This window comes from Balaenoptera acutorostrata, chromosome 6 (genome assembly GCF_949987535.1).
Source record: "Balaenoptera acutorostrata chromosome 6, mBalAcu1.1, whole genome shotgun sequence".
Lineage (NCBI taxonomy): Eukaryota > Metazoa > Chordata > Mammalia > Artiodactyla > Balaenopteridae > Balaenoptera > Balaenoptera acutorostrata.
This window is the reverse complement of record NC_080069.1, coordinates 32,385,275-32,397,599: the sequence shown is the minus strand read 5'-3', so window position 1 is coordinate 32,397,599 and position 12,325 is coordinate 32,385,275. Positions and strand designations below refer to the sequence as shown.

Here is a 12,325-nt window from a genome sequence, read left to right as displayed (position 1 = left end):
AGACAATATACAAAAGATTTAGAGAAAATGAGGACATGCTTAATTTTTGGATTTGAATATACTGCATTCGTCTGTCAAAATTGTGTGTGTGTGTGTGTGTGTGTGTGTGTACAGTTTTTGTGAAGCTTTTCTAACTTCAGAAGTATATAATGTTACTAACACAAAACATATCATTTAGAGGTTAAATTACTTATCTTTTTGTTATACTTGGTTTTGTAAATTTGAAATAATCATCATTAGTTTGAATTTTTGTGTTAATTATTCTGAGTGAAGTCGGCAAAGGTGGATGGAAACTATAACAAATTAAATATTCAAAATTAAATAAGTATAAAAAAAGTTCTATTTCTGGGTTGATGAAAGTAAAAAACTTATTATATGGGAAAAGTGGTGTTCATATTTGCAACAATGTGGATGAATCTAGAGGACATCATGCTAAGTGAAAGCCAGACAGAGAAAGGCAAATACTGCCTATTATCAATTATATACAGAATCCACACAGAAAAAAGTCAAACTCATAGAAACAGAGGAGTGTTTGCCAAGGGCTAGGGTTGGGGGAAATAAGGAGAGGGTGGCAACAGGGTACAAACTTTGTATGAGATGAAAGTCTTAGGATCTAATGTACAACATGGTGACCAGAGTTGATAATACTGTATTGTATAACTGAAATTTGCTGAGAAAGTATTGATACAACTTAAATGTAAATATGCGAGATGAAAAAACGATGGAATTGTGAACAAAGGAGATTCTGAGAGTTAAAATCGTTGGGAAACAGCCAAAATCCTGGGAGAATTTCAGAGTTTCAAAGGCTATGAAAATGGTGGGTTCAAGCCGAGATTCCCAAGAGATCTGAGGAACCAGGAAAAATGTGATTTCCAGGTGGAATGGATAGAAAATTGACTAAGGTCTAGAAGACCCATGAGGGTGGAGGGATAGAGCTGTGGGGCGGATGGTGGGGAGGGGCCGTGGTCCAGCCTCCTCCTCTATTACTCCCTCCCCCACCCTCAGGAGCCCTTTGTGACCAGACCACAGCTCTATGATGTAGGCCTAGGACATCAGTCCCCAAGTACACATCCTGTGCTCAGTTGCCTGAAGCCAGCAATGTGATTCAGATGATGGAGAATCCTCTCTTTTCTCTGAAAAGCACTTTTGATACTTGGCTGTACTCCAGTCGCACTTCCTGGGCGAGTGCCACCATCCTTGGCTTTCTGTGTGGACTGGGGCTCTATTTCCTGTTAGTCTCCTACCTCCAGAATAATCTATCTTCACCACCTCCTAGGAAACATGGAAACATCACGAAGGTAAGGAACCCTTGGGCCAGACCCACAAGCACATGCTTCTCCCTTCTTTTCTATTATTATTTCCACTTTTCTGAATCACCTACAGAGACTCCTGAAATGGGAAAGAATTGTTGATTTCCAGTTTTTCCAGATTTTCCTTATCGTAAGGATAGGAGTGATGACTTCTGGAAACTGCTTCTCTTAATGTTAACATCTTATATAACCACAGTACAGTTGTTAATACTAAGAAATTAACATTGGTACTACACTATTAAGTAAACTGCAGACTTCATTCTACTTTCACCAAGTCTTTCCATTAATGTCCTTTGTCTGATCCAGATCCAAATAAGAACATGTTGCATTTAGTTATCTATCTGCCTAGTCATCCTCAATCTGTGAGAGCTTCTCAGTCTTTTCTTGACTTTCATGACTTTTTCAAGTTTGCATATCTCTCATTTTGCTTTTTTCTGATATTTTCTCATGATTAGACTTGGGTTATGGGTTTGGGGGAAGCATAGTACAGAGGTGAATGCTTTTCTTATGCATCATATCAGAGGGTACATGATTTCAAGATGACTTATAATTGAGGATGTTATCAGGACCACTAGACTTAGGTGGTACCTGCCAGGTTTATTCACTGTAAAGTTATTCTTTTTCTCTCTCAAATCTCTGTTAGCTAGAAACCCACCACTAAACCCAATACATGATCAAAATAAAACTCCACTTCTTGGAGGCAGGAATATCTAAATATCTTTATATATTATTTGTAATTTTTCTGTAATTTATTTTTCTGGTCAATGATTTATTTATATAAGTATGGACTCATGGACATTTATTTTATTCTTTGGTTTATAATTCGGTATTTGGTTGTTTGTTTTGTTGCTCAATTTGTTAAAATTGTCTAGTTTAATCTCTGGGCTTATAATTCATTCAGTCTGTGTCTGTTTTAAGTAAATGAATGTCAAGTTGCTGTTTCTCCCTGCAGGTGCCTGTCACTCTCTAGAGTTCCTGTTGGTTGCTTGTCCTGCAACCTCAGTTTTAGGAAGGGTTTGAAAAAAGTCATTAATTTCCAACAACACTCTTTCCAGCTCTCTACATCTCTGAAGTCAATTGTGAAATGTTGATATCTGCCTTTCCTGCCTATCAGGAACACCTTTCCATTTATTCAGAAAAATGTTTCAGAAAAATACCTGGTAAAACATGATCTAAGAACTCACATGAAAATAATGGATGTATAATTACAATATAATTTTTGACTCATTGGTTCTATGTGCTTTGAAGTCTTTTCATCCAGGCTGGTGACATTGAAGAAAATAAAAATGGACAGATTATTTCTTAGTTTCATTTCCATTCTCTCTCTTTGCATCACTTCCACTTGTCCCTCACTTGATGGAACCTATTACACACATGAGGACCACGACTCTTGGCTTGTTTTACACCCACCTTATCAATCATGCTGTTTTGCCTTACAGCAATATGCTCACTCCCTGCTTTGTCCACAGTGGAGAACATAGTAAATTATCTAAAACAGAAAGCTCACATTACTCCCATAAAGCACAGAAAACAAGCAGGGGGAATGTTCATGTGACACCCCCATCAAGCAGCCCTCGCAGAGAGGTATAACAGTAAATATCAATGGCGATAAAAAGTGAAGGCTTTTCAAATGGCCACACCTCCCAGGATCTTAGAAAGAGATGCAACGTGCATCTAGGACTCGAAGAGGTTTAAAGGTCAAAACAGGTCAGAGAGAGTAGACCTAAAACCATCTTATAGATTTGAGCAATTACCTGAGGAAAAAACCCATTTCCTAATATACCTGACAGATGCTGAGGAAGTAGTAGGGAAATGTACCATCTTGTATGATAAAGCACAATAAAAACGTATTCTGACAGGAGACCAATGACATTTAAATTGTAAAAAGCTGTTTTCATCTTTCTCTCCAGACAACATTAATTAGAAAGAGATCCATACCTATGGCGGGTATTATCCAAATGAACTGGATAATCCGCAGACCACTTGATTTAATAAAAAAAAAAACAAAACTTTTGTTTGTTGAGGGCTCAAATTATTTGTCAAAAAACAGAAAACTTAAGTTTCTCAATTGAATATTATCACAACATTAAATGATGATTCCAGAATCACTAAAATTGGAAAGGGAAGCAAAAAGTGTACTGTATATTAATGGCCTTCCTATTGTATCTTCAGCTTCTGCTGAAATAAGTAATGATTCAATAGGAGAGAAAGGGAATCTTTCGAAATCCCCAAGAGATCTGAGGAACCAGGAAAAAATGTGATTTCCAGGTGTAATGAATAGAAAATTGACTAAGGTCTAGAAGACCCATGAGGGTGGAGGGATAGAGCTGTGGGGCGGATGGTGGGGAGGGGCCGTGGTCCAGCCTCCTCCTCTATTACTCCCTCCTCCACCCTCAAGAGCCCTTTGTGACTAGACCACAGCTCTATGATGTAGGCCTAGGACATCAGTCCCCAAGTACACATCCTGTGCTCAGTTGCCTGAAGCCAGCAATGTGATTCAGATGATGGAGAATCCTCTCTTTTCTCTGAAAAGCACTTTTGATACTTGGCTGTACTCCAGTCGCACTTCCTGGGCGAGTGCCACCATCCTTGGCTTTCTGTGTGGACTGGGGCTCTATTTCCTGTTAGTCTCCTACCTCCAGAATAATCTATCTTCACCACCTCCTAGGAAACATGGAAACATCACGAAGGTAAGGAACCCTTGGGCCAGACCCACAAGCACATGCTTCTCCCTTCTTTTCTATTATTATTTCCACTTTTCTGAATCAACTTCAGAGACTCCTGAAATGGGAAAGAATAGGACATCTACTCCTAACAATAGGACGTCATCCCTCTAAGGGCAAGCCAGCCTGGGCAGGGGATAGAGTGAACACTAGGATTTGTATCCAAAGATCTCAGACCAGTTGTCCAGGTGTGGTAGAGGGCTCCAGGGCAAATCTCACACACAGTGACCAGAGGTCGAGGACTGGATACTGAGTTCAATCTCAGCCAGAGGACAGGCCCATGAGCAATGGATCACCAGCTGTGAACACGTGTCTCGGATGAGGGCTGATCTGCTGGCAGTGCTGAGGCCCTAAGAGCCTCAGAGCGGGGGTTGGAGTGGCCCTGGCCTCGGGAAGCAGAGACCCACCTGCTGGAGCTCAGATGAACCCGTAGTTCAGAGAACGTGTGTGTTTCTTGAGCAGAGGAACAGTGACAAAAGAAATCCAGGGTGAATCTCACATTGAAAATCCTTCTTTATGTTCTTCACAGAGAAGGAAAACAGAAAATATTTTTATCCTCTTTAAAAATGAGTGAAAGGAAAGAAAAACCACAGAGCTCTGTTAGTTAAATGTAAAAAGTCCTATTATGTATGGACACTGAGTGTCTGATGCTTGTCTAGAGAGGGGAGAGTGAGAATTGGGTCCCAGGTCCTCGTTTTTTCTGTCTCTCAGCATCAGACGGAGTGGAGGGGGAAACGCAAGGTTAAGATGAAAAACAGAGCTTTGAAAGGTAAGTTGTGCCATCCAGCCCTGTGTGCCCCGAGGGTTGGGCCCCATCTCTCCCAGCCCTGAGGGCCCACTCCACAGGCTCCGAGGAGGCCAGTGGCAGGGCCTGTGCCTCAAGAAACAGAACCCTCAGGGAGGTTCCTGGGAAGGAGAGCAGAACCCAGATACTTCCCAGAGTCCATGTGCACAATGAAGCAGTAAGGGGCCCGGAAAAGGGTGTGGCCCAGCAGGGGTGTGTGGGCTACAGTGGACCAATAGCGCCTGGATTGGGAGGTGGGACCTCCAGGTCCGACCGTGGACAAGTTGTTTAACTTTGCTCAGATTCCTCTGTGATGTGACCCCTGCCCATTGTCCCCCACAGGGAGGATGGGAGGGCAGCAAGGGGTAATGGATATGGAAGTACTTTGTAAATGATAAACCCTTTCATGAGCTTCGCCATCACTGTCAGGGATCATGTGGCCCTGGACGCTGGTGCTCGGGCTCCAATCTCCCAATGGTGTCCCCTTAAAGGGACACAGCACTTAGCCTCCTGTAAGACCCCCTAAGCCCTTGCCTTCACCACCATGACCCAGTCTGCTGTTTTCCAGTTTTCAGAGATTGCCTGGAAGAGGTTCGGGCCCTGACTTCACGTCTACAAAGGTAAAGAATTTTCCCCTTCTCTCCTGGGTTCTTCTTCCACCCAAAGCCTATGGTGTGACACCTGGGCTGCAGGCAGCCTGGGGCTGAGCTGGGAGGGGGAGCGCTGAGGGTGGGGTACGGCCAAAGCCCTGGGGTAAGGGACAGCAGGAGCACTGTGAAGTCAGCATGGGGGCCGTGGAGGGCCGTGGGCCACAGGTGCCCACCCCTGCCTGGCCTGCCCAGCCCTCCTGGCCCTGGGCGCTCCTGGCTGCAGCTTGTGCCTCATGTCTCCTGAAGCCACCTGGGCAGGCTCCCTGACAAGGGCAGCTCTCATCAGCTCTCCTATCAAGACCCCCCTGGTGAGGTGTGCAGAGCAGCGTCTGCTGGAGCCCACCCGCCCTGCAGGGAACCTGCAGAAGAGGCTGTTCCTGCCACGTGCCCATCAGCTGCCCTGGCTCCTCTGACCCAGGGTTCTTTACCTGTGGCCTCCACCCTGTCAAAAGAACCTCAAGACCAATCCAACTTGAAGAAAATCACCCTTGGCACTGTTACCAAGAGCTCACCTCCAGGTAACTCTTTTTTGGCATCTACCATCGCAGCCATCTTGAGTCTTGGCCTCGCATGCTATCCCATTTTGTTCCTGTCCTTCTGGTGGAAGACTACCAAGGCCTTGTTCTTCCCCACCTCATCACAGAGTGAGTCCCGGCAAGAACACCTGTCCCAACAGCCACCAGGGGCCCCCTTCCAGGAAGAGCCCACAGACAAGCAGGTAGAAACTGGTAGCCCCTCACTTGTCAACCCTGAAGTCCAGAAGGTGCTGGAGATTCTAATCACCATGAAAGTAGAACTAAAGATTTATAAGGGGAAAGAAAAGGATGGGTCATTCTCGGAACAAATGAGCTCAGACTACCACCTGAACACTTTAGGGAATGTGTGGAAATCGCTGGGTGCTGAGCAGGACAACACAACCCCTCAATCTTTCTGGAACAGGAAAGACAAAACAGAGCAGCTACCCGGTCCTCGGCAGCTCTTACACTCCGAGGTCTTGAGGGACCACTTGGAACTGACATACACCCAGCTCTACTGGGGTCACCTCTCTCTGCACAGCGAGCCCCTGGTGGCTACTAGGAGCTCTACTCAACAGCAGGCACCCTTTGTTTTATTCAGTGGAGTTTCTAATGGCTTTCCAGTTTCAATTCAACCTAGAATACCTTTAGGCCCTTCCCAGGCCGCAGTCTTGCCCTGCCCGGGGGTCCCACCCCAGCCTTTCACTCAAACCTTGCCTCCGTGCCAGTCCCCACCTCTGGCTCAGATCCAGGCCCAGCCCTACCTCCCATCTTCTCTCCCATTCAGACCACCTTATTCTCCACCCCAGATGAGTACCTGTGGACTAGACTGTCCTACATTTCAGAACAAGACACCATATTTTATCCCAACTGAAACTCAATGTCTGAAATGCCCCTTGTTGCAGAAGCAACTGAAAAGTGGGAAGCCTTCATCCTCTGTGGTCAAAAGATCTCAGAAAGGCTTTAGCCAACTCAGTCTCAACCTTCCCCAAGAGAGGGGGCGCTCTCAGGCCCAAAGGTCAGTTTCTATTCATCATGAGGACTTAATTGGCCCTGATCTCCAGAAGCAACATCTTCAAAAGAGGCTCATCAAAGATCAAACCAAGAGGGGCCTGTGCCTCAGTATCCACCTGTCTCTGTCTCTGGAATTGAGTTCCTCTCAGTGCCAAGTTTTAAGGACTTATCAGGCACAGGACAAGCAGGGACCCTGGCAGCCCTCTGCTTTTACAGGCAAAAGGAGACTGGACCCACAGAAGATAAGGTCCAGGCGCCCTAGGAGATCCCATAGGAAGGGTCAAATGCAATTTCAACCAGGGAAGGATTTCGGCAAGGGTCTAAGGCCATGTCTGAGGAGGATCTCAAAAGCTTCCTCCAGGGCCAGGCTCCCAGGGAAGTTTCTGCAAAGAAACTCTGAAAAGGAGTCTGAAAGATACCTGATGAGGCCCTTGATGAGTGACTCTGGAAACTGTTTACCCAGTAGCCCAGAGAAGAAACATCTAGAAGAAATCTTGAAAGCCCATTTGAGCACAAAGTCGACGCAGATTAACCAAGGTTTGATCCCTGTGATTGTGCGTGAATCCTGCCTTGCTGCCAACTGTGTTTTTCCTAAGCCCCACCCTCACGAGGGAATCAGAAATCTAGCACCCTTGAAGTCTTGGAAACCCTGTGTAAACTCCTCCCGTATGCTTTCCTTCCTCAGTCCAAGCATTCGGCAGATGCTGGAAGCACATATTATAAGGTGGTGGGTAAGGCACAGGTGGGGCCTACCCAAACAGGCCTTTGAGCCCATAAATCTCAAGCCATGTGGGGCTCAACCCTTGTCCTCTCCAAGGTCCACCTTTTCCCCCTCTGCCACCTGGCAATCTGGGGCACACTCAAAAGCCAACTTTGCTAATAAGTTCTTGGGAAAACCTCAGCCCCATCAGGGAATGAAAGTGATAACAAAAGCAACAGTTCCCACCCTGGTGAGTCCCCTCCCTGTTCCCTCACCTGAGCATACAGAAATCCAGAGGGCCCTGGGAAAGACTTCACCTGGTGACAGCTATGGGCCCTCAGAGGCCCCTCCTCTGACTGGACAGGAGGGCAGACTGCCTTATCAGATGCCCACAGTCAACCTCATGGGCAGAAGCTGGGAGAATGGGACTGTCTTGGGGTTTCCAGCCGCTAGGAAAACCCTGTCACTACCAACAAAGTCAGTTGCCCAACATCCAAAGGAGCCATGCCTTAAAACACAGGTGGCTCAAGGCCGTGCCACTGGGGAGCTCCTTCAAGACTCTCACGCGGATGTGCTCCTTCCTGCAGACACCTTGGCTTCTCATAGGTCTCTTTCCGGTTCCCAGAGGGAACGTGCCAGTGAGGACGCGCCCGCGTTCCAGGCGGTGCCATGTGACCTCAACGCGAGTGAACGGAGCAGCCGGGGGCCGCGGGAGTTCAGAAACCCGACACGTACGGACTCATTCAAGAGCCAGAGCGAGATGTCTGTCCCAACCGAGGAGCGGAGGGGCGCTAAGAGGCTCCAACCTGGAAAGCATGAAGAAATGAGGAGCAGCCAGGGACAAGAGGAACCCAGGAAACCAAAAATTAGGGACCCGTGTAAGGGCCAGTTTTCCTCAGCTGATGAGGGGGTGGTCTGTGAGAGGCTCAAACCAGAAGAGGATGAAGAAATGAACAGCCAGAGCAAGATGTCTGCCCCAACTGAGGAGCGGAGGGACTTTAAGGGGCCCCAACCGAAAGAGCATGAAGAAATGAAGGACCAGACGGAGGTGCTCGCATCAGCTGAGGAGTGGAGGGGTTTCACGAAGCCCCAACCAGGACAGCATGAAGAAACAAGAAGCCAGAGCGAGACGCTTGCCCCAGCTGAGGAGTGCAGGAGCGTTAGGAGACTGCAACCAGGAGAACACGAAGAAACGAGAAGCAACCAGGGACAACAGGAACCCAGGAAAGCAAAGGTTAGGGACCCGTGTAAGGGCCAGTTTGCCTCAACTGATGATGGGGAGGTCTGTGAGAGGCTCAAACCAGAAGAGGATGAAGAAATGAACAGCCAGAGCAAGATGTTTGCCCCAACTGATGAGAGGGAGGACGACTGGAGGCCCAAACCGGGAGAATATGAAGAAAGGTCTTCAGCACTAAAGGCTTCTCAAGCAAGTGGGATGAGCCACACTTCTCAGGTCAGGGAAAGAGGAGAGTCCCTTGGGAGCAAACACCCCCAGCTCTCGCCAGAGAAGAGAGAGCTTTCACCAGAAAGCAAAAAATGGACAAGGCGCTTTCTGCAGTATCTTAGCCGCAATAAAAAAGGCAAAGGAACAGAAGAATCCCTTCAAAAAGGCAAGCCTGTATCAGCCACTGCTCACCACCAGGAGCCAATCAAAGGCAAATCTGTTGTAGAGAGCAGGGCTATTGATCCTCGGGCGATTGGAACAGCTGTTGGACAGGCCCTAGTAGACAAACTGGGGCTTCACCAAGGACTCTGTGCCTCAGAGTTAAATCAGCACCCAGAACAGCTCCAGGCCCCAGCAGAGGGGCATTCCCACTACCACAGGGTTCTCTCCTCTTCAGAACAGAGAAGAGTGTTGAAAGATACAGCCTACAGTCACCAAGCCACCCGCAAGGACCACAGCTACCTTAACAACAGCAAGCATACCAGAGGCAGGGGCGACAAGTTGGCCTTCCCACCCAGGGAACTGGAGTCCCCAGTCAGACCCTGCCAGCACAGACCAAGGGTGGCAGGTGACTCAGGCCACCTGCGCCATCTGTGTTCCCTCTGGTCAACCAGAGCGTGCTTCTCATGCCTCTCCCGGTAGGAAAGCAGTGCAAGAAAAAGTGCAGTTCATAAAAAGAAAACCTGTTTCTTCTCATGTTAACACATTGTCTATGTGTTAATGGCTTCTTCCTACCACAATTTTTGTTTCCCAAAATAAATGTTTCTTCTCATGAGAGGTGGTGGCCTCTGTCTGTGCCCTGCTGGGGGGAAGGGAAGGGATCAGGGTCCACTCTTCCCAGGTGCCTGCTTTGGCTTCCAGATGGGATGGGGCCATGGAGGGAGGTTGATCCCAGCGTGGAATACCCATCCTCACCTCAATTCCCTCACTGCATTTAAGTTTCCACAATAGCAGCATTACAGAAACAAGCAACAGCATTCAGGACGTGTCAAGGTGAACTAAACCTAAAGACCTCCCCCTTCTCAGGAACCGGCTCAGTCCTCTCCTGCTCTCTCTCTACCCTGAACTTGTGGGACTGTAGGGGAGGGGTCTGCAGAGGCTGAAATTCCCCTCAGGCTCCAGAAAGTGTCAGAGACAAGTTCACATGTCAGAATAAGGAGGGAGCCCAGAGTCCAGACGTGGCAGAAACCTTGCCCCCATGTCTTGGTGGGGATAGATGATGCCTGCCCTGGAAGCTCCTTCTCTCCCTGATGGAGCTGGGATTGAGGTGGGCCGGGAGCGTCACCCGTCCTCTGTCCTTCTCACACTCTGGAGCAGCGGTGAGGAGGAGGACCGCGCACTCCCAGGTCTGAGGGTGTGAGGTGACGAGCATGGAGGCCGCCGAGGGCCGTCCACCCCTGCCCCGGAGGAGAGGACAGCCCTACTCACAGTGCTCACCGCCCCCTGGGGAACGAGCAGGGGTGTGACTGTGTGTGCAGTCACCTCACTGTCTGTCATGTGCCCCTAGGGTGGGATGCAGGGGAAGGAGGCAAGTGGCAGAGGCGCCCATAAATGGCGCAGTGACCAAGGAGCCCCTGGCGTCCCACCACCGTGTACAGGCCCAGAGAAAAGAAGTCAGGGGCCAGTGGCTTATGGTGGCCCCAGCCCAGACTCTCCCCCTACTCCAGCTCCCAGAGCCCAGACAGAGGGAAGGCCCCTGGAGCTCCTCCACGGAGGGCCAGGCTCCCAGAGGCCGTGGAGCCCCCAAGCAGGGAAGGTTCACTTCCCCACAATGTATTTAATCAACTTTCACAGGACTGGGAGCTCACGACAGACTCGCGGTCTGTGACCTTTACCTACACGCGTGGCCCAAGGAGGCCCCCAGGGGACAAGTGGGACTTCACAGGCTCAGGGATTGTGCTGGGGTCGTAGCAAGTCTCACCTGCTGTCAGCCTTGCTCACCCCAGAGCCTGGAGGGGGAAGAGGCCAGCAGACAGGATGTGTCACCCAGCGGGCTGGAAGTGACCTGCGGAGAACGAGGGTGCCGTCAGCTTTCCTCCCCGGCCCGTCCACACGGGAAACCAGGGAGACAGGAGCAATTCCACAGAGCAGTCCGGGGCTCTGTGTCACAGTCACTCCCGTGCTGCAGAGTCCTGCTCCAGGAGGGTCCCCTGATCCAGGTGACAGCTTGAGTGGCCCTGCCCTACGCCTGTCAGGACCCCAACATGCGGGACCAGGACCTGCTGAGGGGGAGCGGCCACAGGCCTGCTTGTGCTGTGCTTTCTCCCTGGAGCCAGGTCTCACCTCTGGGCCCCTCCTCCGGGGCCGACACCGCACTGGGGGCACAGCCAGGGGCCCTGGGAGGGGCTGGGACCCAGAGCACAGCACAACCTCCAGAGCTCAGCAGAGGCTGGCACAGAGCGGGGCCCCTGAGCCTGACTGCTGCCGGGTCCTCTCAGGGGCACCAAGAGGTGAGTGCTGGGTTTGAGGGTGCTGGACGCCCAAGGCACCTGTCGGGAGAAGTGACACAGAGGGACACTGACAGAGCAGCAAGAAACAAGAAGCTGCAAGTCCCTTTGCCCTTCTCCTTCTGTGAGGTGCAGAAAGGCCAGCAATGGAGGGCCCCCCACCGAGTCCCCACAGGGGGACCCACACTGTCCCCACACGGGGACCCACACTGATTCCACACGGGGACCCACACTCACCCCACACGGGGACCCACACTCCCCCCACATGGGGACACACACTGATTCCACATGGCGACCCACACTGGTTCCGCACGGGGACCCGCACTCATCCCACACGGGGACCCACACTCACCCCACATGGGGACCCACACTGATTCCACATGGCGACCCACACTGGTTCCGCACGGGGACCCGCACTCACCCCACACGGGGACCCACACTGATTCCACACGGGGACCCACACTCACCCTACACGGGGACCCACACTCACCCCACACGGGGACCCACACTCACCCCACACAGGGACCTCTCAGAGATAATACATAGACTTCACAGAGACCTCTCACAGGAGCCTTATACAGAGCCCTCGCTGAGAAGAGAAATCGCAAGGGACCTGCACACAGTTCCATGCAGTCCACACACAGGCGCCCAGCGCCCCAGCGAGACCACAGAGACCCTTCAAACAGCGGCCTGACACCCACTCAAATGAGCCTGAGCCACCAGCCGGCTCTGAGTGGA

General features: G+C 50.1%; 1 protein-coding gene and 1 long non-coding RNA gene across 22 annotated transcripts in view; one reads left to right on the top strand and one right to left on the bottom strand.

Annotated features, from left to right (window-relative positions):
• Positions 1 to 12,325, bottom strand: part of LOC130708511 (dihydropyrimidinase-like) — a 117,781-nt gene that overhangs the window by 47,049 nt on the left and 58,407 nt on the right. For 6 of the 21 annotated variants that reach the window (XM_057549208.1, XM_057549211.1, XM_057549207.1 and 3 more), the window contains exon 4: positions 11,062 to 11,145. The exons of 12 other annotated variants lie outside the window; for them this stretch is intronic. In XM_057549208.1, coding sequence (XP_057405191.1) covers positions 11,068 to 11,145 — 78 coding nt within the window. In that variant the 3' untranslated portion in view covers positions 11,062 to 11,067. Of the gene's footprint in view, positions 1 to 932; positions 1,273 to 2,387; positions 2,800 to 11,061; positions 11,146 to 12,325 lie in introns of those variants that run through there. 3 more of the 21 variants (XR_009008735.1, XM_057549210.1, XM_057549216.1) reach the window with 3 other exon arrangements.
• Positions 4,564 to 5,897, top strand: LOC130708512 (uncharacterized). The gene is made up of 3 exons (XR_009008736.1): positions 4,564 to 4,802; positions 5,386 to 5,437; positions 5,714 to 5,897. It is a non-coding gene; the product is annotated as an uncharacterized LOC130708512 (long non-coding RNA).